The sequence below is a fragment of the Acomys minous genome, assembly GCF_964271855.1.
Source record: "Acomys minous genome assembly, chromosome: 6".
Taxonomy (NCBI): domain Eukaryota; kingdom Metazoa; phylum Chordata; class Mammalia; order Rodentia; family Muridae; genus Acomys; species Acomys minous.
Window position 1 is genome coordinate 77,552,575 of NC_140487.1, and position 25,498 is coordinate 77,578,072.

At 47.8% G+C, this 25,498-nt stretch overlaps 1 protein-coding gene across 3 annotated transcripts; it reads right to left on the reverse strand.

The window, feature by feature from the left end:
• Positions 1 to 438: 438 nt before the first annotated feature.
• TSPAN33 (tetraspanin 33) lies at positions 439 to 22,122 on the reverse strand. Of its 3 annotated transcripts, none has more exons than XM_084784865.1 (8): positions 21,761 to 22,122; positions 8,774 to 8,831; positions 8,129 to 8,253; positions 7,825 to 7,899; positions 5,625 to 5,720; positions 2,369 to 2,497; positions 1,841 to 2,002; positions 439 to 1,644 (listed from the first exon to the last, which is right to left on the reverse strand). In XM_084784865.1, the coding sequence occupies exons 1-8, from the start codon at positions 21,860 to 21,862 to the stop codon at positions 1,543 to 1,545; spliced, it is 849 nt and encodes a 282-aa protein (XP_084640991.1). In that variant the 5' UTR covers positions 21,863 to 22,122; the 3' UTR covers positions 439 to 1,542. The 3 variants fall into 3 exon arrangements, with proteins under 3 accessions (XP_084640991.1, XP_084640989.1, XP_084640990.1); XM_084784863.1 differs by having other exon boundaries at positions 8,129 to 8,268; XM_084784864.1 differs by having other exon boundaries at positions 8,129 to 8,256; positions 21,761 to 22,121.
• Between the last annotated feature and the right edge of the window lie 3,376 nt (positions 22,123 to 25,498).

Consider the following 25,498-nt stretch of genomic DNA (forward strand, 5'->3'; position numbering starts at 1 on the left):
CCCACACTGCAGAGGGCTTGCTGAATCCTCCCTAAGGCAGGCTGGGCTTTAGTACCAGCTCCTCCAGATAAAGATGGAGGACAGGTCAAGCCTTCCTCTTAGTTTCACTCCACTCTGGTGAAGAGTGCTCTCTACCCCATTCTAAATGAATTTCAACCCACTGTAAAATCGAGAGAAAGCAAGCAAACAAACAAACAAACATAAAACTAAGGTCGGGATGTGGGATAAAGTAACACCATTCCCATAGATCATCCCTGAAATCACTCTAGCTAACGTAGACCCCAGAGTGAGCCCCTAATATAGATGGGGCATGGGAAGGAACAGGGAGGCCCTGTGCGGCTTAGGGGTCTCAAGTCTTCTCCAGGAGGCAGGGCCCACAGTTTGGTCCCTTCTACTTTTCTTCTAGTCGCCCGAATGGAAAATTGGTGACAGCTTAGCCCAGGTCAACAAACTTTTATTGCCATTTCTGCCAGATTCCTGATTCTTACACTGTAGAAACACTGAGTTCTGGTGCGGGGGGGGGGGGGGGGGGGAGGGGCTGTCGCTCCTCTGCCAAGTTAAAGAAAAACTCCACTTGCCGGAGAGGGAGGGCCAGACAGAGAGGAATTCAAGGGCATGTATGGCTTAGTCTGGCTTCTGCCGAACGCAGAATATAGGGACCATGGTTCCAAATATTTTTCGAAGGGGATGGGGATGAATTTGGCTGCTGTTGTACCCCTTGCCCTAGCTGCCATGTTTCCATGGAAATGAAGGCGGGGCAGGATGTAGCTCACTCTACCTGGGAGGTTGGCAAGGCAAGCATTTGGTAAACATATCTCCTTCCATTCCTACGTCCATATACCAGCTGTCCCCATCCAACCCCTAGGCTCACTCCCCTCTGCCTGCTTCACTCCCTTCTCCTCTGCAGCTGGGAATATGCCAACTGGAGTCCAGGCAAGGCTGCTAGCCTCTACTCTCCACAGCCAGGTCTCCCTAGCAGCAGAGTTTAATATGTTCACCTAGCTCAGTAGTGGTCCTAACGGAAGTGTCTGCTGTGCCTCGGCATGGCTACAGCTTTCTGAACCACTGCAGTTTCCCACACATCTCTGACCAAACGAAACTTTTTTTCTCTTCTTTTCTTTTTTTTTTTGGTTTTTTGAGACAGGGTTTCTCTGTGTAGCCTTGGCTGTCCAGGACTCGCTTTGTAGACCAGGCTGGCCTCGAACTCATAGAGACCCACCTGCCTCTATCTCCCGAGTGCTGGGATTAAAGGCGTGCTCCACCATGCCTGGCTGACCAAACGAAACTTAAAAACACAAAGGCAAATGTTCAAGGTTAGAAACTGGACAAAATAATTCTTGAACAATGCTGAGGCTGGAAGAGGCACATCTTTCTGAGACCTGAGCCACTTTGGGCCCTGTTTTCTGGAGTTCGCTTCTTTCTACTGGGCCTTCAATGGGGGCTGGAATCCAAATCTCCACCGGGTGCTGTTCTCAGCCCCTCCGCTGTTGGTCCATGAGGCTCGCTCGCTTGTCACCATGTTCAGGGGCACAGGAAGGATTCTCAGTACCACGGGTCAGCCCGGTGCTGCTGGTTGTAGAGCTGTAGCTTAATCTGATCTTTTATTTGATTTATGAGGACCTGGGACAGCAGGATTCCCACCAACTGCAAAGCAGGCAGAAAGGAATTAGGCCCCCAGGAGGGGGGATTGCCCTACTTTCTCAGGCTTAGCCTTCCCAATGCAGCGAGCACCATCCATCTCCCTTTCCTCTGCCAGGACAACTGCTCCCTGGACGCCTCCACATACCACGATGGCCTTCTCAGTGTTTGTGAGACCTACCAGTTGGGCAGGGTTAGTTACCTGAGGGATGGCTAGGCCTAGTGCCACGCCACCAAGTAGGAACAGGTTGCTGTGGATCCAGTTGACCAACTTGTCGATACAGCCGTTAGTGTAGATGACTTTACTAGCTTCCAAGTAGTCAAGCGCCTGCATACCTTGGCCACACATTGTGTTGATCACTGCCTGAGGAAAAAGTTGAGAAGCGAATGGCACACCCACACCGAGAAACACCAGCAGATAAACTGGCCAACTTTCCCGACCCCGTAGGTTGTTAGAGAATATCTGGAGAACTAGAATGACCATGGCTTGACACAGAATCCCGTTCCTTTGAGCCAACCCTCTGCGCCTTATCACTGCCCCTTCTGAGCCTCATGTGAGCCGTGAAAGGCTAATGTGACCGCCACAGTAGGGTGAAGACAAACACCTGCCAGCCACCCTGCACAACCAACTAGATAAGCTGGACCACGAGATGTCACCCTAACAGCTTTCCTAATCGCAGAAGTAACTCGGAGGGCTACCCAAGAGAAATGAGGTGGGGTGTTTGCTCACCTGGTCGGGGGTGGGCAAGCAACAAGAATAAGGCACAGAGCAACGCTCACGGCTGGGGTTGTCCTCCGAGCAGTTGAAGTACATATTCTGAGACCAGTCTCTGTAGGAAATCCCTCCGCAGCAACTAAACTGCAACAGAGTGCACCAGAGAGGTTAAGACTTGCCGATCCGGCCAGGCATGGTGGTGCATGCCTTTAATCCCGGTGTGGGGAGCCATGCTAAATTCTGCCACGCCAGAAATCCCGTGCTTAGGCTGTATGCTGTGACCTTCGCCTCACGAGGTCTTGTGTTCTAGGCTATCCTTGGACTATTTACCTTTGAAAGAAGTAGGGAAGTCCCAACTTGGAACCACCCAGAGGATCAAGGACGTTCTTACAGGGAACTTACTCAGAGAACTAGGAAGACCTTACAGGGAGTTACCCAGAGAACTAGGAAGTTCTACAGGGAGCGATTCAGGCTACTGTATTTCTTGCCTGGGGGCTAGGGAGAGTGGAATTAGAATAGATCCATCCTGTTAACCCTGCTCTCTATATATTCTTACTAGTCAGCATTAAAGTGAGTCTTGATCAGAAATTTCCAGACCTGATTCGTTATTTCTCGCGTCTCTGTACCCCACTTTCAATCCCCACTCCCTCTTTCAGGTGAACCCTGGTTCGATTTGTCCCGCGGGCCGGGACACATCATCTCAGCACTCGGGAGGCATAGGCAGGTGGATCGCTTTGAGTTCGAGGCCAGCCTGGTGTACAAAGCGAGTCCAGGACAGCCAAGGCTATACAGAGAAACCCTATCTCGAAAAACCAAAAAAAAAAAAAAAAAAAAAAAAAGAGTTGCCAATCCCTGAGGCTGAGGTGGCCAGGGTGGGTCACCAAACCTAAGGCGAGCTCTACTTGTAACTTCCAGGTATTCGAAGCACATGCATGAGCTCAAGTTTCTCAGTTGTTTTCACCTGAAGAAATTCTCTTTTTAATTCCTTATATATCTTATTATAACTTAAGTGCTTGATACTCCGACTGCATGAGTGTGTGTATGTATGTGTCTGTGTGTGCACATGTGCATTCGACACACACACACACACACACACACACACACACACACAGATGGCTGTACATTTTATTCAGGTGTAACCTTTTAAAAGAAGGTTCTGGATTTATTATACTACAAAGCAGTGTCTGGCAGAAGGAGATGTCCAAAATTCCTGTCTTGGCTGGGGTGTTCAGTAATACAGCATACACTTAAAATGTGTGACCCCTGGTTTCACTCTAGTATTACCAAGAAAAAAATATTTGAGAAAGCATCCAAACAAAAAACCTTAACATAAGAAAAACCACAAGGGGCTGGAGAGATGGCTCAGAGGTTAAGAGCACTGTTTGCTCTCCCAGAGGTCCTGAGTTCAATTCCCAGCAACCACATGGTGTCTCACAACCATCTATAATGAGATCTGGTGCCCTCTTATGGCTTCAGGTGTACATGCAGGCAGAACACTGTATACATAATAAATAAATAAATCTTTTTAAAAAAAGAAAAAGAAAAACCAAGAGAAGAGAATCTTCAGTATCAGGAGGCCATAGTTACCCATGAAAGCAAACTGGATCCCAAAGCTCAGGGTCTGTGCACCAGAAGGAGCTCAGCACTAAGTGGAAAACATCGAAAACCTCGATTCAAAATGTAACTGTGATTCATAGCTGCATAAGCCAGAGCAGTCATAGGGAAGAAGCGACTCAGTGTCCACCCATGGATAAACAAAATGACACCATCACATGGAGAGTATTAGTTGGCCATGAAAAAATTTTGACACATGCTACAACATGGATGAAACTCGAAGATATGCCAAGTGAAAGAAATCAGTCACAAAAGAACACATGTTGTGTAATTCCATTTATATGAACTCTCCAATCTAGTTATGCCCACGGAAGGTTGAATGGTGGTGGCATCTCCAAGAGGGAAACAGAAAGTGTTCAATGGACAGAGTTCAGCAGGGAAAGCTGAAAAGGCTTTGTTTTTTAGTCGTATAAATTTTGGTTATAGTTGTGTTTGTGTGTGTGTGTGTGTGTCTGTGTGTGCCTATATGCATATGTAAAGTCCTCTCCTCTCATTGTGGATCCCTGGAACCAAGCTCAGGTTCTTTGTCAGTTTTTTACAAAAAGCACTTTTACTCACGGAGCCATCTCACCAGCCTGAAAACAGTTTTTGTCCTCTTTGTGGTTGAGATTGGGGTCCCTATAACCAGCTGGCCTGGAACCCAGTATGTAGCCAAGTCTGGCTTTGAACTCCCATTTTTTAAGCAGAAGGGATAGTGTGCGCTGCCATACAGGCAAAGACGGAAAAGTTATGCTAATAAATAGATGGTGGTGACGGCTATATATGGTGTGATTTTCCCCTCTTCTGTACTGGGGATTAAACCCAGGGCCACATACATACCAGGCAGGTGCTCACCACTGAGCTATCACCTCAGGGTCTCACCAGTTACTCAGGCTGTCCTTGAACTCACTGGATAACTCTTGCTCCTTTTGTCTTAGCCTCACAAGTCCATCCAGCTAATAGAAATATTTTTAATACATAAAATGGTAAATTCTGGGTTGTGGGTATAGCTCAGTGTTATATAATATTTCTCCATGATGTTAAAGATGCTAAGTTCTATTCTTAGTTTCACAAAAATAAAATTTTGCTGTTGTTATTTGTTTTTCAAGATAGGGTTTGTCCCTGTAGCCCTGGCTGTCCTAGAACTTACTCTGTAGACCAGGCTGGCCTTAAACTCTGAGACCTACTTGTCTCTGCCTCCTAAGCATTGTGATTAAAGACGTGTGCCACCACTGTCCGGCACAAAATAGTATTTTTGATTACATATATTTGGCCAAAAAATTTAATGTAATATATAATAAAAATGTGATAGTTCCTCCTTTCCTCATAGGAAACCCCTTACAATGATTTCTTTAATGTTCTTCCAGAATCCTTTTGTAAATAAGACTACATAATCATACCTCCTTTCCTCTTTACATAATCACATATATATGTTACACACACATACGCGTGTGCGCGCGTGCCCACACACACACGCACACGTGCACACACACACACGTATAAATGCACCATTCTATGTCCTTAACATTACCTGTCCCCACCCCTAAAGCCCTTCCCAGAGTATGTTACTTGGTGGGTAAAGAAGTCCACAGGACTAGAGTGAGAAATTTCTTGGGATAACCTTAACTTTTACCCCCACCCCGGGACACTGGCTGACCACACCACACTTGGCTGGTACCTTCTTCTGGCCAAAGTCAATGAGGTTCTGCAGATCCAAGTCATCTCGATAATGCACAATAGCATTGTTGATGATCTCACTCACTTTCCCCCGAGCCTGCCAGATACAATCAGGACACAGGATTAATCAATAAGCTATTACTCCCCTCAGAAATAACAGCAAACACAGACCATCATTTGTGGTGATTTGAGTGACAATGTTTGAGTACTTAGTCCCTAGCTGGTGGCACGTTTTGGGGGAGGTGACGTGGCCTTGTTGAAGGAAGTATGTCACTGATGGCGGGCTTTGCAGTTTAAAAGCCATCTAGCATTCCCAGTGCACACTGTTTCCTGCCTGTGGTTCAAGATCTGAGTCCTCAGCGCCCTACTTCTGCCAGCACACCTGATGTTGCTGCCACGCCTCCCTGCTATCCCTCTGGATCCGTAAGCCCAAGTAAACTCTTCTCAGTTGCCTTGGCCGTGGTGCTTTATCACAGCAACAGGAAAGCAGTGAATATACTATTGTTTTGTCTTTTGCTCTCCGTTTCAGATTTCTCTGTGGTTTACCGTCACAGCACAAGCTGTAGGAAGCAGGAGGGAACCCTCTACACATTCCACACTGTGGCCAAAGGTAGCCCTGGTCTCTCTTACGCCACGTCCTAGCAGATCCCCACAGGCTTGGTGCTCTTCCATCCCACTGTGGGTATCTGCTGGTAGCCAGTGATGTTAGTGTAGCCGAACGGCCCTAAGTCCCTGTGCATCGTGCCAGCTCCAATCTTTCCACCATACCTATTCATTGCCACCACCTCCCATTTTAGCATCCCTTTGTACACACTGGATTTTTCTTCACATTGTGTGGGCCATTAACTCACTAGCCAACATCACCCTGTCATAAATTCATTTTTGTACTTTACCATTCAAAGGCCTAAACACTAGTGAGACAGACGCCTTTCAGCTGTGGTGAATGAGAACACTGTAAACTTCTAATCCTTGCTCATACAGGAACAAGAGGGAGAGTCTGACCACTAAAGAGATAAAACTCATGTTCTTTCCTCCTTAACACCAAAGTGGGAAGGCATGATTGAGGGGCCTGGATCAATAGAAGGTATCACTGATTGCCTCCCAAGAGCTGGGGGGGGGAATCCCAGACTAAAGTTAATATAAGGACAGCTACCAAAGGTCAAAGTCATATTCCCTCAGATGATCTTTAATCTGATCAGCTTTGTACTCACATCTACCAAGGGACTGTCTAATTGGTCTGGTTGGTTCAGGACCATCTACTCTGGGCCTCTGGTACTAGTGGGCCAGAGAAACACTGATCCTGATGTTACAGGGTCTCAGAACTATTTTTCAAAATAATGCAGTGTTATCTACCTCTGCATATCAGTACCTCAAATACTTGTGGACTGTGCAGTGAAGAACTGAATTTTGTTTTGTTTTAGCAGAAAGAGGCTTACTGAGTGGAGACACTGACCTCTAGTGGACACAGGGAAATCCTGTCCCTTTAGATCTGCTTTACTAAGCCAGTAGCTCTCAAATTTGTAATTTTGTACCCTGGTCTCTTTCTTCTCAGTTGCTTTTCCTATGGCTTTGTGTGTCTGTTTATTGAGACAGGGTTTCTCTGTGTAGCCCTGGCTGTCCTGGAACGCACTATGTAGACCAGGCTGTCCTGCAACTCAGAACTCATAGAGATCCGCCTGCCTTTGCCTCCTGAGTGCTGGGATTACAGGTGTGTACCACCATGCCCGGCTTTCTTGCTTTTCTTTTTAAAGACAGATTTCTCATTCTGTAGACCCAGTTAGCCTGGAACTCACTATGTAGGCAATGCTGTACTCAAACTCATGGAGATTCCCCTGCCTCTGGCTTCCCAGTGCTGAGATTAAAGGAAATGCTGGCTCTTAACTAGGACTGCTGCCTCACAGCAGCCCACCTCCAGCTGTGGATCAGAACAGGGTCTGCCTTCCCTCTGCAGGTTATTTTAATGTTCCTCCTGTTTATAGACAACACCCACCAGGGCATCTCACGTTGTCAGGGGAAACACCTTACAGTCATGGAATTCTCTGTAAACAGGTCGATGTTAAAGGCCACTTATTCATCCCTAAGGAGAACCTTTCAAAGGCTGATGCTTCCCAGGGGAAAGAGTGCTGTGGCTAATTAATCCGAAGTAGAAATTTCCCCTTCCTCCTTCTGGCACTAAGAGGCCTCCAGGCTCCCCCGTGTACCTTGTCTGAGAAGACGAAGCCCAGGATGCCAGCAGCCAGCTGCAGCAGGAACACCAGAGTGAGGCAGAGGGAGAACTGGGGAGCACCGGCAAGACAAAGGCAATCATTACTGCTCTGGGCAGCGGCCCTTGAGAGGCTCTTCTCCACACACCCCCAACACGGCTAGGACAAGGCGGTGAGGAGTGGACAGACACGCTTAGAGGGTAGATGGGACAGAGGGACAGAATGGAGCGTCTATAGGCGGGTCTCGGGGACCAGGGAACAGAGGGAAGAGGAGCGAGCTAGGTTTCCCTTGAGGACTCACTGTCTGCAGAAGGCAGATGTTCTCTCGGAGGGATCCGATACAGCCGCAGAAGGTGAGAAGGAACGTCAGGACCCCCACTACGATCAGCAGGATGGCAGGATCGACAGCCAGACAAGCCAAAGCTGCTTCTGGGAGAGAGGCTAACTGTCACTTGGAGCCCAGCGCCCACCGAGAGGGCTCTCCGGAATAGATGAGGGGGTCTGTCCAACTGTTCTCCCTGTACTGGGGGAACCTCCTTGCCTGGTGAAGATTATGGGAAAGCCCTTCCTCACAGGGGAGAACAGAGAGCGTGCTGGCGGAACTAGGGAAAAAGCCTTTATTCCAGGGCCACCTTTGTTCCCGAATGAATTAGAATGGCATCAGGCTCACTAGCTCACTAGCCGGGTGGATTCCTAAGAACTGCAGAGTAGTCGAGGTTGAGTTGCTTCGGGAGCGCGGCTCTCTGCTTCTACACACCTAGCTTTTCTCCAGGACTCAGTCCAACTCTCAGTGTAGGCAGATCTTGGGAGACAGATGGCGGCTCGGGAAAACCTGAGTGAACTGCCACTAAGACTGGGTTCAGGGAGCTTCTCCTTCGACCTCAGCCCAGGGTTGGAGCTGGGGCAAGCAAGAGAGCGGGGAGGCTGAGGGAGACCTATAACCTACCTGCGTGCTTCATCAGCCTGGCGTAGACACCCACGGCCACCATGACCATGGAAATTACCTGTGGGGACAGGCAAGGAGTCAGATGGAGATTCTGAAAATGAGAGAGCCCCAGACACAATGGAAAATGTGTAGGAGAGCAGGGAAGAACAGCTTTCCCAGGATACCCAATCCCAGTGACAGTGCTAATTGTGCTTTACCTCCATGAGAACGTCCCTAGCACCGTCTCTTGAATTCGCTATAAAACTATCTTGTGAGACAGATAGTGTCCCCATTTCACAGAGGGAGAAGTTAACATAGCACAAATTTAATACAGAAAAGAACACTGATTAGAAACACAGGCTTCTAGTCAGGTATAATTCAGGGCTACAGCACAGGCTTTGGGTTCAATCACAAGCGTCAACACACACACACACATGCACGCATGCATGTACACACTCACGCACAAAGAGCAGGTGTGATGAATAATGCAAGTCAACCTCAGCATGTAGGAGGCTGAGATGGGGGAGTGCCAGAGCCTTTCTCAAAGAAAAAAATATTTTATTTATTTTTTGTTTGTACATGTGTCCTTGTAGGTGCACACTGAAGCCAGAAGAGGGCATAGGAAACCCTTAGATTCCGTAGTGCTAGTATTACAGGTGTCTGTGAAATGTTTAGTGTGAGTATCTCTGCATGTCATAAAACAACACTGGCCTCACACTCATTAAGCTGTCTGCCTCTGTCTCCCAAGTGTTGTGATTAAAGGTCTGAGCCACCACTGTCTGGTTAAACTCGTATTTCTTAATGTCTTAAGAAATGACACAGGGGCTGGAGAAGAGTCTTAGCAGTAAGGAGCATTTGCTCTTGCAAAGGACCTGGGTTCAATTCCCAGCACCCACATGGTAGCTCACAACTACCTGTAACTCCAATTTCAGGGGATTCCGCTCCTTCCTCTAGCCTCTGAGGGCACTTACAAATACTCAGGCAAAATACTCACACACACAAATAAAAATTAGTTAATTTCATTTTACATTTATTTATTTATTCATTTATTTGTTTATCTATGTGTGTATGTATGAGCTCATGCCACGCCATGCGACATAAGAGGACAATTTGTTTCAGTTGGTTCTCTCCTTCTACTACGTGTTTCCCAGAGATCAAATTCAGATAGTCAGACTTCACAGCAAGTACCTTTACCTACTAAATCATATTGCAGTCCAGAAAAAATATGTGTGTGTGTGTGTGTGTGTGTGTGTGTGTGTGTGTGTGTGTGTGTGAGAGAGAGAGAGAGAGAGAGAGAGAGAGAGAGAGAGAGAGAGAGAGAGAGAGAAAGAGTGTTAAATAAAATGTTTGGAAAATATCTGACACAATTTCTGACATTAAACATTAAGCACCATCACCAACAGGACCACACAGGAATTGTACAGTTCCAATTCTAACCCACCTACATCAAAAGGCAGGTCTTCCAGGCAGATGCAGGCTCGGGCTCTCTAACTCCCTTGGAAGCCAAGGATAAAAGTGTGCACCAATGTGAAAGGCAGGACTGCATGTGATTGCGGGCACTACCATGGAAGGAATCTTTATAAACTCTGATTTCAATATGGAAGAACACAACTTAGGCCTTACAAATTTCATGGCTCCTCCCTGTGAGAGCAAGCCCATTAGCAGATCCCAGGGCCCTCCAGAAGGCTCTTTGTCCCCTGGGCCTCCAAGAGTGCTTGGTAGCCCCAGCTCTCCTCTCAGCTTCAAGCCCAGTTTCCAGGCTGGTGCTAAGCAGCAGCGGACTGTCACCATGGCAATAGATTAGGCCAAGCTCTGGCAGAAGGAGGTCTCAGCAGCAGGGGCTTGGCCAGCTCAGCAGGGAAGGGTATGGCAGCTAGACCCCAAGCAATACAAGAAGCTGCTGAAAAGAGCCACCTGAGTGGTCTTCAGTGAAAGTGGGGAGCTGGGCCCCAGAACAAGTAATTAATAGGATCAAACTAATCCTGTATGAGGAAGACATTTTTTCCATTCAGGACTTATTTCTGAACATTCTTTACTATTTAGCAGAGGACAGATTTGTAGTTAATGGTGAATCCTGGGTTAAAGTCTTTGAAATGCTTCTTTGCGAACCCACAGCCGCCTACTCAGATCCTTCTGACTCAGGCCCTACATTACCAGCTAGGCTCCGTGTTTGTCTTTGTGCACCCCCAGCCCTGACTCCTCGTCCCCCCCCACCCCCCAATCTGGCCCTTGCTCCGACTCTGGTCCAGGTGTCATCAACATTCATACTCTGCCCAGGATACACAGGGCAGCTTAAAGAGCGGGCTTCAGAAGCAGGAGGGGAAAAAGACACTCCCTAGAGGGCACAGGGAGGGACATGGCACTGTGATCACGCCCCATGTTAGCCCAGGAAAGCCCGTCTTGGACTCTGGACCTCCAGAAACATAAGAGATCAAATTCGTGCTGTTTTACACATTAAGTTTGGGGAAAGAAGACTAATATGTTATTCAAATCCAACCCATCAGCTGCTAGTGTAAGGTACTGTGAGAGGCCACAACCTGCGTGCTATCCTGGGGAGAAAACAAACAAGGGCATCTCCAGCTTAGAGCAGTGGCTTATGACTCTGGCTGCCATTAGAGTCACCTGTGGGTGGGAGGAGACGCTTCAACTCTTTTCTTTCTTTCCTTTTCTTCTTTTTGATTTTGGTTTTTCAAGATAGGGTTTCCCTGGGTAGTCTTGGCTGTCCTGGACTCACTCTGTAGACCAGGCGGGCCTTGAACTTACAGAGCTCCTCCTGCCTCTGCCTCCCTGTGTGCTGGGATTACAGGTGAGCACCACTGTTACCTGGCTGATGTTTCAACTCTTAATGTCCAGATTGCCCTGCAAACCAAGCAGTTTAGAATCTCCAGCAAGGAGCCCCAGCAACTGTAGTTATAAAAGAATTCCAGCTGATCCCACAGGGCAGCCAGTTTGAGTGCAGCTAACCAAGAATATAAAATAGGAAATACATTAAAATCAAGATTGAGGTTTGACTATTATTAATAGTTAGCCTGATTATTAAGGATGTCTCTCCTCTGAGTTCTCCAGACTGCACTTCACAGCTTTATCTTTCACACTTCCCACCCTTGCCCTCACTTCCCACCCTGGGGCCCTCGAAGCTGCTGCCATGACAAGGTTAGTGCTGCAGACACTAACAGCATCAGGTTTTTAAGCTGCACCATTTTCAAAACAGGCAACTCTAGCTCTTAGGAAAATTTATGTTCCTAAAACGCTGTCAGTCAAATGATATAAAACAATTTGTATGTACCAGTGCCTTTCTCCTTATATAAGGTGAGTTATCACCTTACAATGAAGATGGTCACCCCCTGGGCCCCAGTGAGAAACGGCTAGTTTAGAACCAGAGCGGAAATGTATTAAGATGAGCCTGGAACAGGTTGGGGCCGAAAGTAAAGTACTCAAAAATAAAACCTGGGTAGCAGGGAGTGGCTCAGGGGGTAAGAGCATTTGCTATGCAACCATGAAGGACCTTGGGTCAAATAGCCAGCACCTCAAAAACGCTGTGTCTGCCTAGGCATGCCCGTGACCCCAACACTGGGGAGCACATGAGAACCTGCTGATCTGCCAGCCTAGCCAAAGGGGAGAGTTTCAGACTCACTGAGGAATCCCATAGCAAGGAGGACAGAGGGAAACACTTAGGCTCTCCCTTTGCTTCCACATGTGTGCTCACACACAGACATAACACAACACACAATCACAATTCTCACACTGGTGAGGCACAGGCACCAAGTGAATGAGCTGCCAATGGCCAAACCTAGAAAATCCTGAGCATCAAAGTAAATAAAAATGGGGACTGAAGACATGGTTCAATGACTGAGGGCATATTGTTCTTACAAAGGACCCAAGTTTGGCTCCCGGTAACCAACTGCCAGTAACCCCAACTCCAGGGGATGTGATGCCTCTGTCCTTCTTGGACTCTTATCCTCACCTGCACATACCTACACACAGGCATACAGACACACACATATAATTTAAAAATAAAGTAAACCACTTAACTGTATTAAATTATTGCTGATAGTATTAAATAGATGTCCGTGCATCTATATTGACACAAATAAATAGAGAATATCTAACAAATATAGCTATCAAAGAGGTAGAGCAGACTCCTCAGTCCTTATCTGTGCACCCTGCACATTCATTCTCCCAAAGAGCACAGTGCAGAAGGGGAACCAACCAACAGTACCCCATCCTCTCATTCCTGGTCGGTAGCAACGGGGATGATGCTGACAAATCACTGATGTGATGTGAAGTGAGGAGAATGTTACTCGGCCACTGTAACCCCACAACCCCACAACACCCACAACCCCAGGAACATCCCCAGCAAGACAGGCAGTTCTACTAAAGGGACTGTCTACAAAACACTACAATACCTCAACCGCCCTCAAGGGTGAGAAACTGTCTCAGCCAAGAGGAGGAAAACATGGCAACCAAAGGTAATGCAGTTTCCTGGGTGGGATCCTGGGGCAGGAGAGGAGAAAATAAGGGTTTCTGATCCACATCCAAGCATGATGGTAATGCCATTGACTGCAACAGGTACAGCACACTGACCTGTGGTGTTAACGTGGACGTAACGTGGAACACGTAAACTGTTCTTTAAAAGTCCTTATTTAAAAGGGCTGGTGAAATGGCTCAGTGAGTAAAGGGGCTTGCTGACAAGCCCAAGACCTAAGTTCGATTCCTGGGGCCCATGTAGTAGAAGAGAGCTGTCCTCTGATCTCCATACATGTACTGTGACACACGAATACACACACTTAGACATATACAGACAATAAAGAGAAATAGCAAATGGTCTATTTAAATAAAAACCCTCCCTTATTTTAATTTTTTTAGTTTTATAAGCTTAGATTTTTTAAGATGGCATCTTTTATTGAAAAATTTTTTCACATAATGTATTTTAATCATGTTTCCTCTCCCCTAATTCCTCCCAGATACTATCCATCTCCCTACCAAACCAACTTTATTCTCTACCTGCCTCAACCATGAAACGTCAGAAAAACAAGAAACCCAAGAAACAACAACAACAAAAGCAACCCACAAAAGACAACAAGCAAAAGACCAGTAAGCCAAAAGAATGCCATAGTGGAAAAAAAAAAAAAAAAAAGAAGTCCACAAAAATACCACCGAGTTAGTTTTGTGTTAGCCAACAACTCCTGAGCTCGGGGGCCTGTCCTGAAGTGTGGTTAGTATACACAGTGAGAGGCCACTGGAGGAAACTGATTTCCCTTTGCCGTTGGACATCAACTACAGGGAGCTTCCTGGTTAGGGGTGGGACCCCACACCCATCTCTCCCTCTTAGTGCTGGGATGCTGTGTGATCTGAACGTATGCAGGTCTTCCGCATGCTGCCAGTCTCCGTGAGTACGTACACCAGTCCTGTTGTGTCTTGAAGACATAGTCTCTTTGGAGTCACCCATCACCTCTTTCTGTGTCTCTTTTGCATAGATCCCTGAGTCTTGAGGGGAAGGGTTTGATGACAACATTTCACTTAGGCCTTGGTGTTTCCACGGCTCTCACTCTATGCCCGTGGCCGGGTTGTGGGTCTCTGTGATAGTTCCCATCCACTGCAGGAAGAAGCTGCACTGGTGTGGGTTGAGTGAGGCACTGATCTGCACCCCAAGCCAGAGTGACCACTGGGGGTCCCTAGTAAAAAAAAATGGAGACGGGCTAGAAGGGAAGCTGGAGCGACATTTTAAAATGGGGTCTCAAACTCACTATGCAGCTGAGGATGACCTTGAACTCCTGGTGCTGCTTACCTACACACTACCTCCCACCTGAACCTCCCAAGTGCTGGGAGTATAGGCATTTGCTACCACACCTGGTAAATTACACATTTTTGACAGGAATATTACATAGATACTGTTGCAATTTGAGGAAGCACAGGCCACTAATTTCTATCATAGAAGAAACAATTTTACTAACATAAAATGCTATTAAATATATGTCTCTGCATGTCATAAAACAACACAGGCAGTACTCTAAACAGAGTTTCTGTGTTTCCACTACAGTGTTGTTACTGGCCCTCTTATTTGCCTTTTGCTAGTGTTCACTAGAGGATGAGCAGTCAAGGCACTGATACTGTTCAAAAAGAAAACAGGAAATGGCGTAAATTATCTCCATTACTTTGGCATCTCTTGCGAATTAGGAAAAGATGCCCACGATTTGTAAGAATAAAGGTCTTGTAATTTCCCCATGATACTAGTTCAGGACCTCAAATTGTGGCACTAAGCAGAGATAAGAGTAGGGCCTTGTACCTATGGGAAACACACACACACACACACACACACACACTCACAGCTTTTGTAAAATAGAAAATATTATTACCAAATTATTAATATCATTATCATCTTTCTACAGTTAATGGTGAGATTATGAGCAAAAGCGTTAAGGATGCGGCTGGAGAGATGGCTGCTCTTCCAAAGGTACTGAGTTCAATTCCCAGCAACACATGGTAGCTCACAACCATCTATAATGAGGTCTGGTGCCCTCTTCTGGCCTGCAGTGTACATGCAGGCAAAACACTATACATAATAAATAAATCTTAAAAAAAAAAAAGAGTTAATGTTGGCCCTCAGGCTCATTCCCATCTGCAGGCATGAAGGAGGCTTCACCTTATGGCCTCCCACCTAAGCCCACCCCACGTAGGGGACTCTCAGGGGCTGTTTCCAAGTAGCAGTAACTTCCTTTTGTGAGTGCCACGAGACAGCACCAGACTAAACTCCACTTATTTAGGGATTTACTTACTTAGTTATTTGTTTATGTGTGTGTCCACCATGCACATGCATGCCACAGTGTACATGTGGAGGCTGGAGGGAAACTTCTGGGAGTTGGTTCACTCCTTCCATGCTCCGGGTCCCAAGGATTGAACTAAGGCTGTCAGGCTCAGTGACAGACACCTTTACCTGCCGAGTCACTTTTGATGGCCCTAGACTAAATTTATATATGTTATCTCATCCCAAACAAGAGGGCATTTGTGTCTCTATTTTACAGAGCTGAGAGTTACAGCCACTGCACTGGCTGCCTTTGTATCTCTGCATCACAGTCACCCCTGATCCCACCTGTTCCCCATGGGGCTATCATGAGGCAGGAAGAACAGCTGCCCTCAGTCCTCCTGGGCGGCAGCTGGCAATCTCCAAACTAGATAGAGCTCAGGGAGGGGGAGAGAGATAGCATGAGGTGGGGTGCCAGCAAGGCCTAGTGGGGAGCTCAGAAGGAGGAAGACACGGCATGAAAAAGCAGGGCCTTCCCTCTCAGTTCCCAGGACCCGCACACACTGGTCCCCTGGGACCTTCCAGCACTGCTGTTTCTGGAATTCTCAGGAAGCAAGTGTCTGTGTGACACTGGCTCTTGGCTTGCTCCTCTGAACTGGATGATGTCACCTTGATGGGATGGAGGAGTCCAAGGGCTCCTTCCTTGTTATGTCTGTGGCTGACCCTTTGGGGTCATCCTCACACCCCGGCTGCTTTTGCTCTTCCAAGGTAATACATGAGGTAGGAAAGTCCACAAGGGCTCTCTAGAATATAGCTGTTCAAACTCAATGGTTACTGGGCATAGTGATTCATGCCTGGAATCCCCAAACTCGGAAAGCTGAGGCAGGGGCACTGCTGTGAGTTCAAAGGGCAGCCTGAGCTATGCAGTGAGGTTTTGCCACCCCTAGTCCAAACTCACAGTCCTATAAACACCAGAATAATTCATAGTCTGAAAGTCTGTTACCAAGACTATGAGGAGAATCTTAATCTTTTTAACTTCTTTTTTAAAAATTGTTTACACTTTAACTTTCTACCTAATATGAGACCAGCAGACTCACTAAGGGAGATAAGAGCGCATACACGATGTGATGGCTCTTATCTCCACTTAACAGTGGCTTGAAGTTTGTTTACTCTTACTATGTGCCCAGGCTGGCCTGGGACTTGCTATATAGAGGTTCAGGCTGACTTGAATTCACTGTGTAATCTATTATGGCCTTGAACTTAGGATCCTTCTGTTTCTTCAGCTTCCAAAGTGACTGGATAATAGGGATTCACTAATCTGGCATTTCTGTTTTTTGTTCGTTTGTTTTTGTTGTTTTTAAAGAATCTGGAGATAGGGATGGTGGCTCATGCTCATAACACTCAGGAGGCCAAGGCAAGAAAATCTCTGAGTTTGAGGCCTGTCTCAAAGAACTAGAGAGAGGGAATGGAGAGATGGCTCCAAAGCACTTGTAATACAAGCATGAAGACCTGAGATCAAATTCCTAGAGCCTGTGTGAAAGTCTGGGCTTAGGAGCACCTGTCTAGGCTCCCAGTACTCCTACTGTGAGATGGAAGACAGGGACAAGAGAATCCTAGACACTCTGAGGCCAGCTACCCCAGCACAGGCAGCACTGAATAAGAGACCCAGTCTCAAACAAGCAGAAGGTGAAGACAGACACTGAGGTTGTTCTCTGACCGTGTGTGCGTGCATGCACACGCACGCACGCGCTCGCGCACACACACACACACACACACACACAAGAGAGAGAGAGAGAGAGAGAGAGAGAGAGAGAGAGAGAAGAGAGAGAAAGAGAGAAAGAGAGACAGACACACAGACACACAGACAGAGACAGAGATATTGAGAATACATATCCAGGACAGCCAGGATGCAGAGAAAAACCCTGTCTCAAGGGAGAAAGAAAGAAAGAGGCTAAACTTATTTGAGCTTGTTTGCAATCGCAGCACTCAGGGGGTAGAGGCCAGACTTGGCTACATAGAGAGTTTGAGGCCAGCCTGTCTCAAACAAAACAAGCGTCTGATTGTGTCATCTACTGAAGCCTACCAAGCCTGCGGGCTTTCGGAATGCAAGAGGAAGAGGAGGTGGCAGAGTGTGTATCAGGAGAAACAGAAGGACCTTTACAGGGATTTTGTCAGACTTGATGTTTGGTCACTTCCGTCTGGCTCCTGAGGCAAGTTACGAGAGGCAGTGCTACAGGTGGTCTGGGATGATTCTCAGTGCCTGAGGGCTCCCTGAGTGGGCCAGGGAGTGGATTATACTGACCGTTCCTTCTTCATCCAAATCATGACATTTATCCCAAAGGGGTTTTTGAACAACCTGTATCATCATATACCCAGGTCTCCAAAGCAAGCAGATGTCCTACGGCTTCTCTAGGCTGTGTACGCTGCCATTTTGTAACATGGCAGCATCAGGCCAACACTTTCAGTACAACTACGGTTCTATTGACTACGGTCTGAAGTGTAAAGTGATAAGCCGGGTAACCTTCTCCCCATCTCTGTTCTGCCTCAGGAACTTTTTACATCTGAGAGCTTAAGAAGTTAGAATGATGCCTTTATATGACTATTTTAAAAAAGACACCTATCTAGTGGCTGGGACTGGCCTAGGGAAGACTCGGATGGGGTCCAAATATGCCACCGATGAAGAGAAGAAATCAGATACTGGAGATGGCAATACACACGACTCTCAGGAGCTACTTAAGATCTCCCTCCCTCTCTCTCTCTCTCTCTCTCTCTCTCTCTCTCTCTCTCTCTCTCTCTCCTTCCCCCTGCCCCCCCCCATCCCCCTCCCCCCTCTCTCTCTCCTGACCTGGCTTCCGGTTGGATACCTCACCACTAAGAACGCTCAGGCAGGCAAGGTTATGCTACAGTTTCACAGAACAAGTCTATGAGGAAGGGAGAGAGAAAGGACATTGGGTCTCTACCCAGAAGCTTTGCTCTCTCAGGCGACAAGCATCGGATCAGCATCCACGCCTGCCACAGGTAGTAGGAATCCAGACTCAAGTCAGGCAGTCTCCGAGCTCAGGAGCCGGGGGTCTAGGTGGGGTGAGAGATAAATAAGCACGTGACTGCAGTACAGGGACCAAGCAAACACAGAGGCACAGCCCTAAAGTCGCCTGGGAGGAGAGTGAAAAGCTGAGCTTCTGCCATTTGCCTGGCTCCTGAGCACCCCACCTGTTGTCCCAGAGTGGAGATAGGTGACCAGCAAGAGAGAAGCAAGACAGGCTGGTGAAAGTCCTGTCCCAACAGCAGGTGCTTGGGGTGAGTACACTATTTCCTACATCAGTGCTCGACTCTGCACGGAGGTGACCAACACATGTTTAAAATACAACTTCTAGGGTCTTGGAGCAGTTACTTCAGGCTATGGAAACCCTGCAATCAGTCGCTTGGCAACCTGATTCTGGGGAGAAAATCGGAGCTTCCAGGCCCCAGAGGAAATGAGATTTGAAACATAAACAGGTCCAGATGCCCTGGGAGTCAGGGCTCTTACAGCAGAAGAGGTGGTCCCTGCCGCCATCCCTGAACGTAAGCCCAGATGCTGCTGCCTACACAGATACAAACACCGCCGCTACAGAGGTCACCAGGAGCTGGCCAGACATGCACTCTGCCTGCAAAGTGGTCCAACTGTCCCAGCCACGGGTGCTTTCCAAACAGAAAAGGGGAATTTGAGTAAGGTAGTGAAAGCCTACAAAAGACATGGCATGTTCACCAGTCCCTTAAGCGGATAGGAACAAAGATGAGCCCTGAGCTGGAGAAGGGGCCCTTCACTGACAGTGGTATGTGTGTGGAATATAAGTGACGATCAGTAAAGCCTGAAAAGTATAACCGCTTTCACCGTCCCTTAGGGAGGCCAATGTCCCAGAGACCAAGACAGAGAGAGAGATTCATGCTTAGGTCTTGCCCCAGGTCTTAAAGAGAGAAAACAGTTCCCAAAGTGATTTATTCATCTATAAATAGTTCACAGAAACAGACAAATTCCTCCTTTAGAGGAGAAAGATTAAGGACAGAGAGACAGATATGTTGGCTTAGCGTCACACAGTAAGTGAGTGCCAGGAAGAAACTGGGCCTCTTGTCCTTCTATGTGCTATTTCTAGAGTCACCAACTTTTTTTTTGCATCTGCAGTAGATCCAAAAGGGGGTTATGCTCTAATTTGGGGGTAATACCAACATGGCTAGCTCCTGATTTTGAAAAAAAGCACTTTTAATTTAATTTTAGTTTAGTTTCATTTAGTTTTTAGGTGGGACCAGGTTTATCCGGAGGGAGGGAGCATTTTGTCACTCAATGTGTGCAGATGGCCAAAATGCCTTCACGAAGCATTTTTAACTAAGGTAAATGGGCCTATGAGCCTGGCTCTCTTCCAGACTGTGACCCGCCCCAAGTTGCTTGTTTGATAACAGAGGCCTAGGGTGGAACAGACCCATCCAAGAAGATGATTCTGAACACAAGAGTGAGAGATGCACCCAGCTGCTGACACTGAGGAGGACAGATAAAGCGTGCCAAAGGAACAAGGCCTTGGCTGAAAGCCCAAATGGGGACCCACTCGAAGGTGGTTTTGTTGTGCTGGTACTTGCTCCTGTGAAGACTTCCCCTCAGTACATTCCCTCAGCCCTGTAGAGTGGTGGTGAGGGGTTTTCTTGTTTTTAACCACCACCGCCGCTCGCCCCCCCCCCCCCCGTGCCGCCCCACCCCAGGGAAGCAGAGCCTAGGCCAAGATAACCTGTTGACTGGTCACCCCAGGGACAGTAGCAGCTATCTGAGTCATGGACTTCCCCTACAAGCATGTCCCTTCTGTGGGAAATCACCAGCCAAAGCCTGCTAACCAGCCATGGGGCGATGGTGAAAGCACTGACCATCGCTGCGATTTAGCTTTTTCCTGGGTAAGAACGTAGAAGTTTAACAAGATGCCTAATAATTTCTTTTTTAAACCCTAGTTCTAAAACCAAGAATTTGATAGGAGCCCAAACTTCAATCTTCCCACGAGTACTGACGGCTGCAAGTGAGCTGTCATTGCCACCCTCTGGGATTTCTCTCATGTGTCCCAACAGGCCAGCACTTATGTACTTTGTGTCTGCCCTGTGAAACCTTTCCAGCAGCGGCCTAGGATGTCTGGTCTGCCTCTTCTCCTAGGAGACAGTTTGGCACCACTATTATCCCTCTGACAACTCTGAACTATTGGTCTCAGGCTGAGGTAGGCAAGGACGATAGGCTTTCCACGCTGCAGCTTTGGTGTGGCAGAAGCTGGCTGGAGACCGGGGAGATGAGGAAGGGCTACCCAACCCAGAGGGGTCCAAGCACTCTCTAGCCATGCAACAGGACTCGACTAGCACTTTCTGATGGGCTCCCCCTGAACTCTCAGCCCTCTTCTGCCATCTCTCATCACACTGGATTATAATTTGTTGGGAGGAAGGGAAGGGCCTTGCAGACTTGAACATATTTACTCAGATCAGTCAAATCAACAAGGATGGGAGAGCAGGGACGGAAATCCAGGTGTCTGGAACTCTAGGCCAACACTGTTTATACTTTCCCACCCCAAAACAGAAGATTCTGGAAGGACCCCACCCCACCTCCCAGAGTCTCCCAGAGGATCCTATTTAAATGATCTGAAGACTTTCAGCTCTAAGAGGAGAAGCTGGTCTTGAAGGAGGTAGGGCAAAGTTTGGGGCCACACTGGGATGGATACACATCAGACCTGGAGGCCATTCTTAACCCTTTTCATCCTCCAGGGGACCAGGCACTGAGGCCTGCAAAAAAGATGGATATATCCTCTTGACACATGCCCCCAGGGACCGGGAGAAGGAAGGCTTGGGGCTTCTTTTCTTTCTTTCTCAACCCCACCCCCACCTCGGTTTTGGCAGTTGGTCCTTCCAAGCCCCCAGGCCTGCAAGTCCCTAATCATGAAATGTGCCTATGGGGCTGCCCAGACAGCTCTTCTCCCAAACCCATCTTTTTTGGCCTGACACAGATCCTCATTCCTGCTAAGCCTCCATCCTTGGCAGCAAGGATGATGGCCCCTCTTAACGTCCCCTCCTGACACGGCGCCACTGTGGTGCTCCTTCCTCCCCAGGAGAAATGCCCCCGAAGTATCACCAGCTCAGAAAACTAGGAGACGCCGCTCAACACACTCCTGGACACCTGGCAACCCAGGCCGACCCTCTCCAGCTTCGGGCAGCCCCCTTGGCGCTCCAGGGATGCCCTGCAGCCCGGGTACCCCCTGACCCCCAAGTCTCACCCAGAAGAGCATGTTGAAGAAGAAGAGCAGGTATTTCACCAGCGGGCTGACGAAGGAGAACTCCTCCCCGTAAGCAGCCGGCGCGCCAGGTCTCCGCGCCATGGTCTGCCGCTGCCCCCGGGGGGGCCTATCTCTCTGCGGCCGCCGGCCCACCTGCGCGCCCCGCAAGCCCGGGGCTAGAGCCGCGGGCCCACGGGGACCCGAACGCCCGGGCAGCCGCGCCGCGCAGGGAGCCGCCCGAGCAGTGCGTCGGGGAGCCGCGCGACCGGGGAACGGCGGCGCCGCTGGAGCCGCGGCGGGCAGCGTGAGCTGCGGAGACTCCACCGCGGCCGCAGGTCAGCTTGGCCCGCCCGGCTCCCAGGAAACCGGGCCCGCCCCCCGGACGGCCATTGGCCAGGCTGCCCGAGCTTGACTTCTCATTGGTCGGCGGCTGATGTCACTAAGCAGCCAAGGCGTCCCTCTCCTCCGAGAGGCGGGGGAGACACCTGTTCTGTGAGGGACAACTTGTTAAAGGGTCAGTGGTTCTGCTTCTCCCCGCCTAGGCAGAAAGCCTGCCGGCCTGCAGCTGCTTAAGGGAAAAAGAATGAGGAAAAGGAATGCACCCGGCACCCCACACCCACGTCCTCTGCCCAGCTGCTGTGCACACATGGAAACACATGTACGTTAAAATCAACAAGTATGCACTTCTTGTGTTGAGCAATTCGCTAAACGCTGTGGGAACAAAAAAAGAAGAAGGTGGTCCTCAGGGGAAAAACAATAAAATAAGAGAGACAAAGGACAGGTGCTAACAGCTGGAGAGTGAAGAATAGATGCAATCCTGTTTAGCAAGCACATATTTTTAAATACTCGTTTTAGCAGCCTCATAACCCAGTTAGTGGAATTCTCAAACCACCCTCATCAGTCTTTCCAATCTGTCATTACCGTCCAGTTTCTCCATCCAAGTCTGCTCAGAGCACCATTTGTTTGTTTGGTTTTTTTTAGCATACTGATAAGGTATGCACAGATTGAATCCCAACCCAGCGGTGGACTTTTTACTAGTTACAAGTAACATAAACCTAACCGCGGGAGTGGGGGTGGGGTGTCTGATTTTGCCATTACTAGCAAGATCTCCTAAGCTGCACTTTGTATAACGTTAAGTGGGGAGAGCCGCAGCCTAAGATGTGGATGTAGAGATCAAGTTAGAATCTGTAAGATAGTGTGTGTAAATCACTTACACAGAGACTGCTCATAAAAGGTATTGTTTTATTTTATTTCGTTAAAAGAGTATGTATGTGGGCCTAAGTGTATATGTTTGCACCACTGCACATGCAGGTCTGATCCTCTGGAACTAGAGTTAAAGGGAGTTGTGAACTACCTAATTAAAGCCAGTGCTGGGAACTGAACTTTGGTCCTCTTAAGAGCAGCAAGTGCTGTTAATAACTAAGCCATCATCTCTCCAACCCTGGTATTTTGTTTCATTAGAATTCAAAATCTAGTGGAGGAATACAATAACTGCACTAATAACTATTATATAATTAGTAGAAGGTGATCACCAGAAGGTGTCATGGCAAAAGAAACAAGGTGAGGATGAAATTTAGAATAATAGAGACAGTGGGCAAGTGAGATCCGGGTGGGCACAAAAAGGTGTGTCAAAGCTTAGACATATAAGAGCATACCACGTGTTGTGTGAACAATAAGCCTATCACTTTTCGTGGCACGGGATAGCAGCTAATGCCAGTATGTGTTGAACTGAATTAAAGTGGTAGAAAGACTTGGTATCAGATTGCTGAGTTTGTGTTGAATCGATTTGGAAATAAGAATCTTGTAGAAGGAAATGGGTAAGATCTCCGTTTTCGCATAAAATTGGAAAGAGGGTGAAGAAAGTTTAATCCCAGCACTTAGGAGGCAAGGGAAAGTGGATCTCTGTGAGTTCAAGGCCAGCCTGCTCTGCTTTGAATTCTATATCATCCAGGGTCACAGAGAGAGAGAGAGAGAGAGAGAGAGAGAGAGAGAGAGAGAGAGAGAGAGAGAGAGAGAGAGAGTACACACACACACGCAATACCATTATTCTGCTAAATGGACACAGGGTTAACATCCTCCTAAGTGTTTTATTTTACACGCATACACTAGTGCATCTCTTAGGCCTCATCAGAGAAGTTTCTTTTTGCAGTAGGGCTCAGCACACAGGAAGTAAGAGACTGCAAAATGCTCAGTTCTGAGTGGAGTGTGTCTGTACTACATTCCTTCTCACATGAGGCTCAGAGATCACTGAGGAAGGAGGAGAGGACTGTCAGGATGAGAGGTAGCGAATGTTTGCAGTGAGACAGTGCTTGCTGGACATGACAGCGCTGTTGCGCATGGGACCCCACAGTGCCTGTCACCTCATGCTCAAGATCAAGCTAGTGTGGGTGGAGGTGGGGATTATGAAGCCCCCACCCCAGCAGTGGGGCTGCTAGGGGACAGCCAGCCAGTTGTCTTCAGGGATGTGGCCCCTGAGAGATTAACAATGCTCTAGTAGATAGTCCGAAACCCCAAACACAGAGGCAGCAAGAACTGTACTCAGTGGTTAAAAAAGAAAAGAAAAGAAAAGAAAAAAGAAAAAAGCAGCCCAGGAAGTTGGAAGGGAAAGTGGTGGGATATAGTGGGGTTTGATCAAAACATATTACATGCATGTGTGAGATATTCAAACAACAAAAACGGTCCAGGTAATCTGATATTAGGACATGATTTAGGGATAATAGAACAATAGATTGCTGAGAGAAGATAGCATGGAGTCCTTGGGAAGACAGACTCTGGGACTGGGCTGTGATTTGGGACTAGAGGATCAGGGAAGGGAGGCACAGCACTAGGGAAGTGGTCTAAATTCACAAATTAGGTGTCCATTTGGAGACTACCTTTAGTAGGAAGATGGGAAGTCAGTGTTTTTGTTTTGTCTTGTGCTGGATGGTGCTGGGTGTAAAAATCAAGTCCTCTTTTGTTGTTGTTCTTTGTTTGTTTTGAGATGGAGTCTCACTATATAGCCCTGGCTGTCCTGAAAATCAATACGTAGAGTAGGCTGGCTTCCAACTCACAGAGATCCTCCTGTCTCTGCCTCCTGAGTGCTGAAGTTAGAGATGTGCACCACCACAACTGGGCCCAAGCTCTCTTGAGCGTCCTAGCAGGGAGCTGCATGTGCAGTCCGGCCTCTCCTCCTGAGAGGAGGTCTCACTGTTGCTCAGGCTGTTCGGGACTCAAGTAATCTTGCCAGCTGCCTCGGCTATCAAGCAGCGAGGACTATAGGTCATCTGGAAACGGTCTGCAGCAGAAGAATATGTTTGATTTTTAGACGTGCAAGGAGCCCGGCAGTGGCGGTACACAGTTTTAATCCCAGTGCTTAGGAGGCAGAGGCAGACAGATCTCTGAGTTTGAAGTCAGCCTGGTCTACAGAGTAAGTTACAGGACAGCCAGGGCTACACAAAGAAACCCTGTCTCACAAACAAACAAACAAACAAACAAACAAAACCAAAACCAAAGAGAAGTGCATAGTATACTAAAGTTAGGTTCCCATTTTCAGACATTATCAAAAGTCTTAAATGCATCTATCAGAAATCATCCTAAAACCAGGCATGGTGGCTTATGCCAGTTCCCAGCATCCACACCGGGCAGCTCAGAACTGTAAATCTTGCCCCATGGAATCCCATGCCCACTATTGGTCTTTATGGACATCCAATATACATCACACACACACACACACACACACACACACACACACACACACAC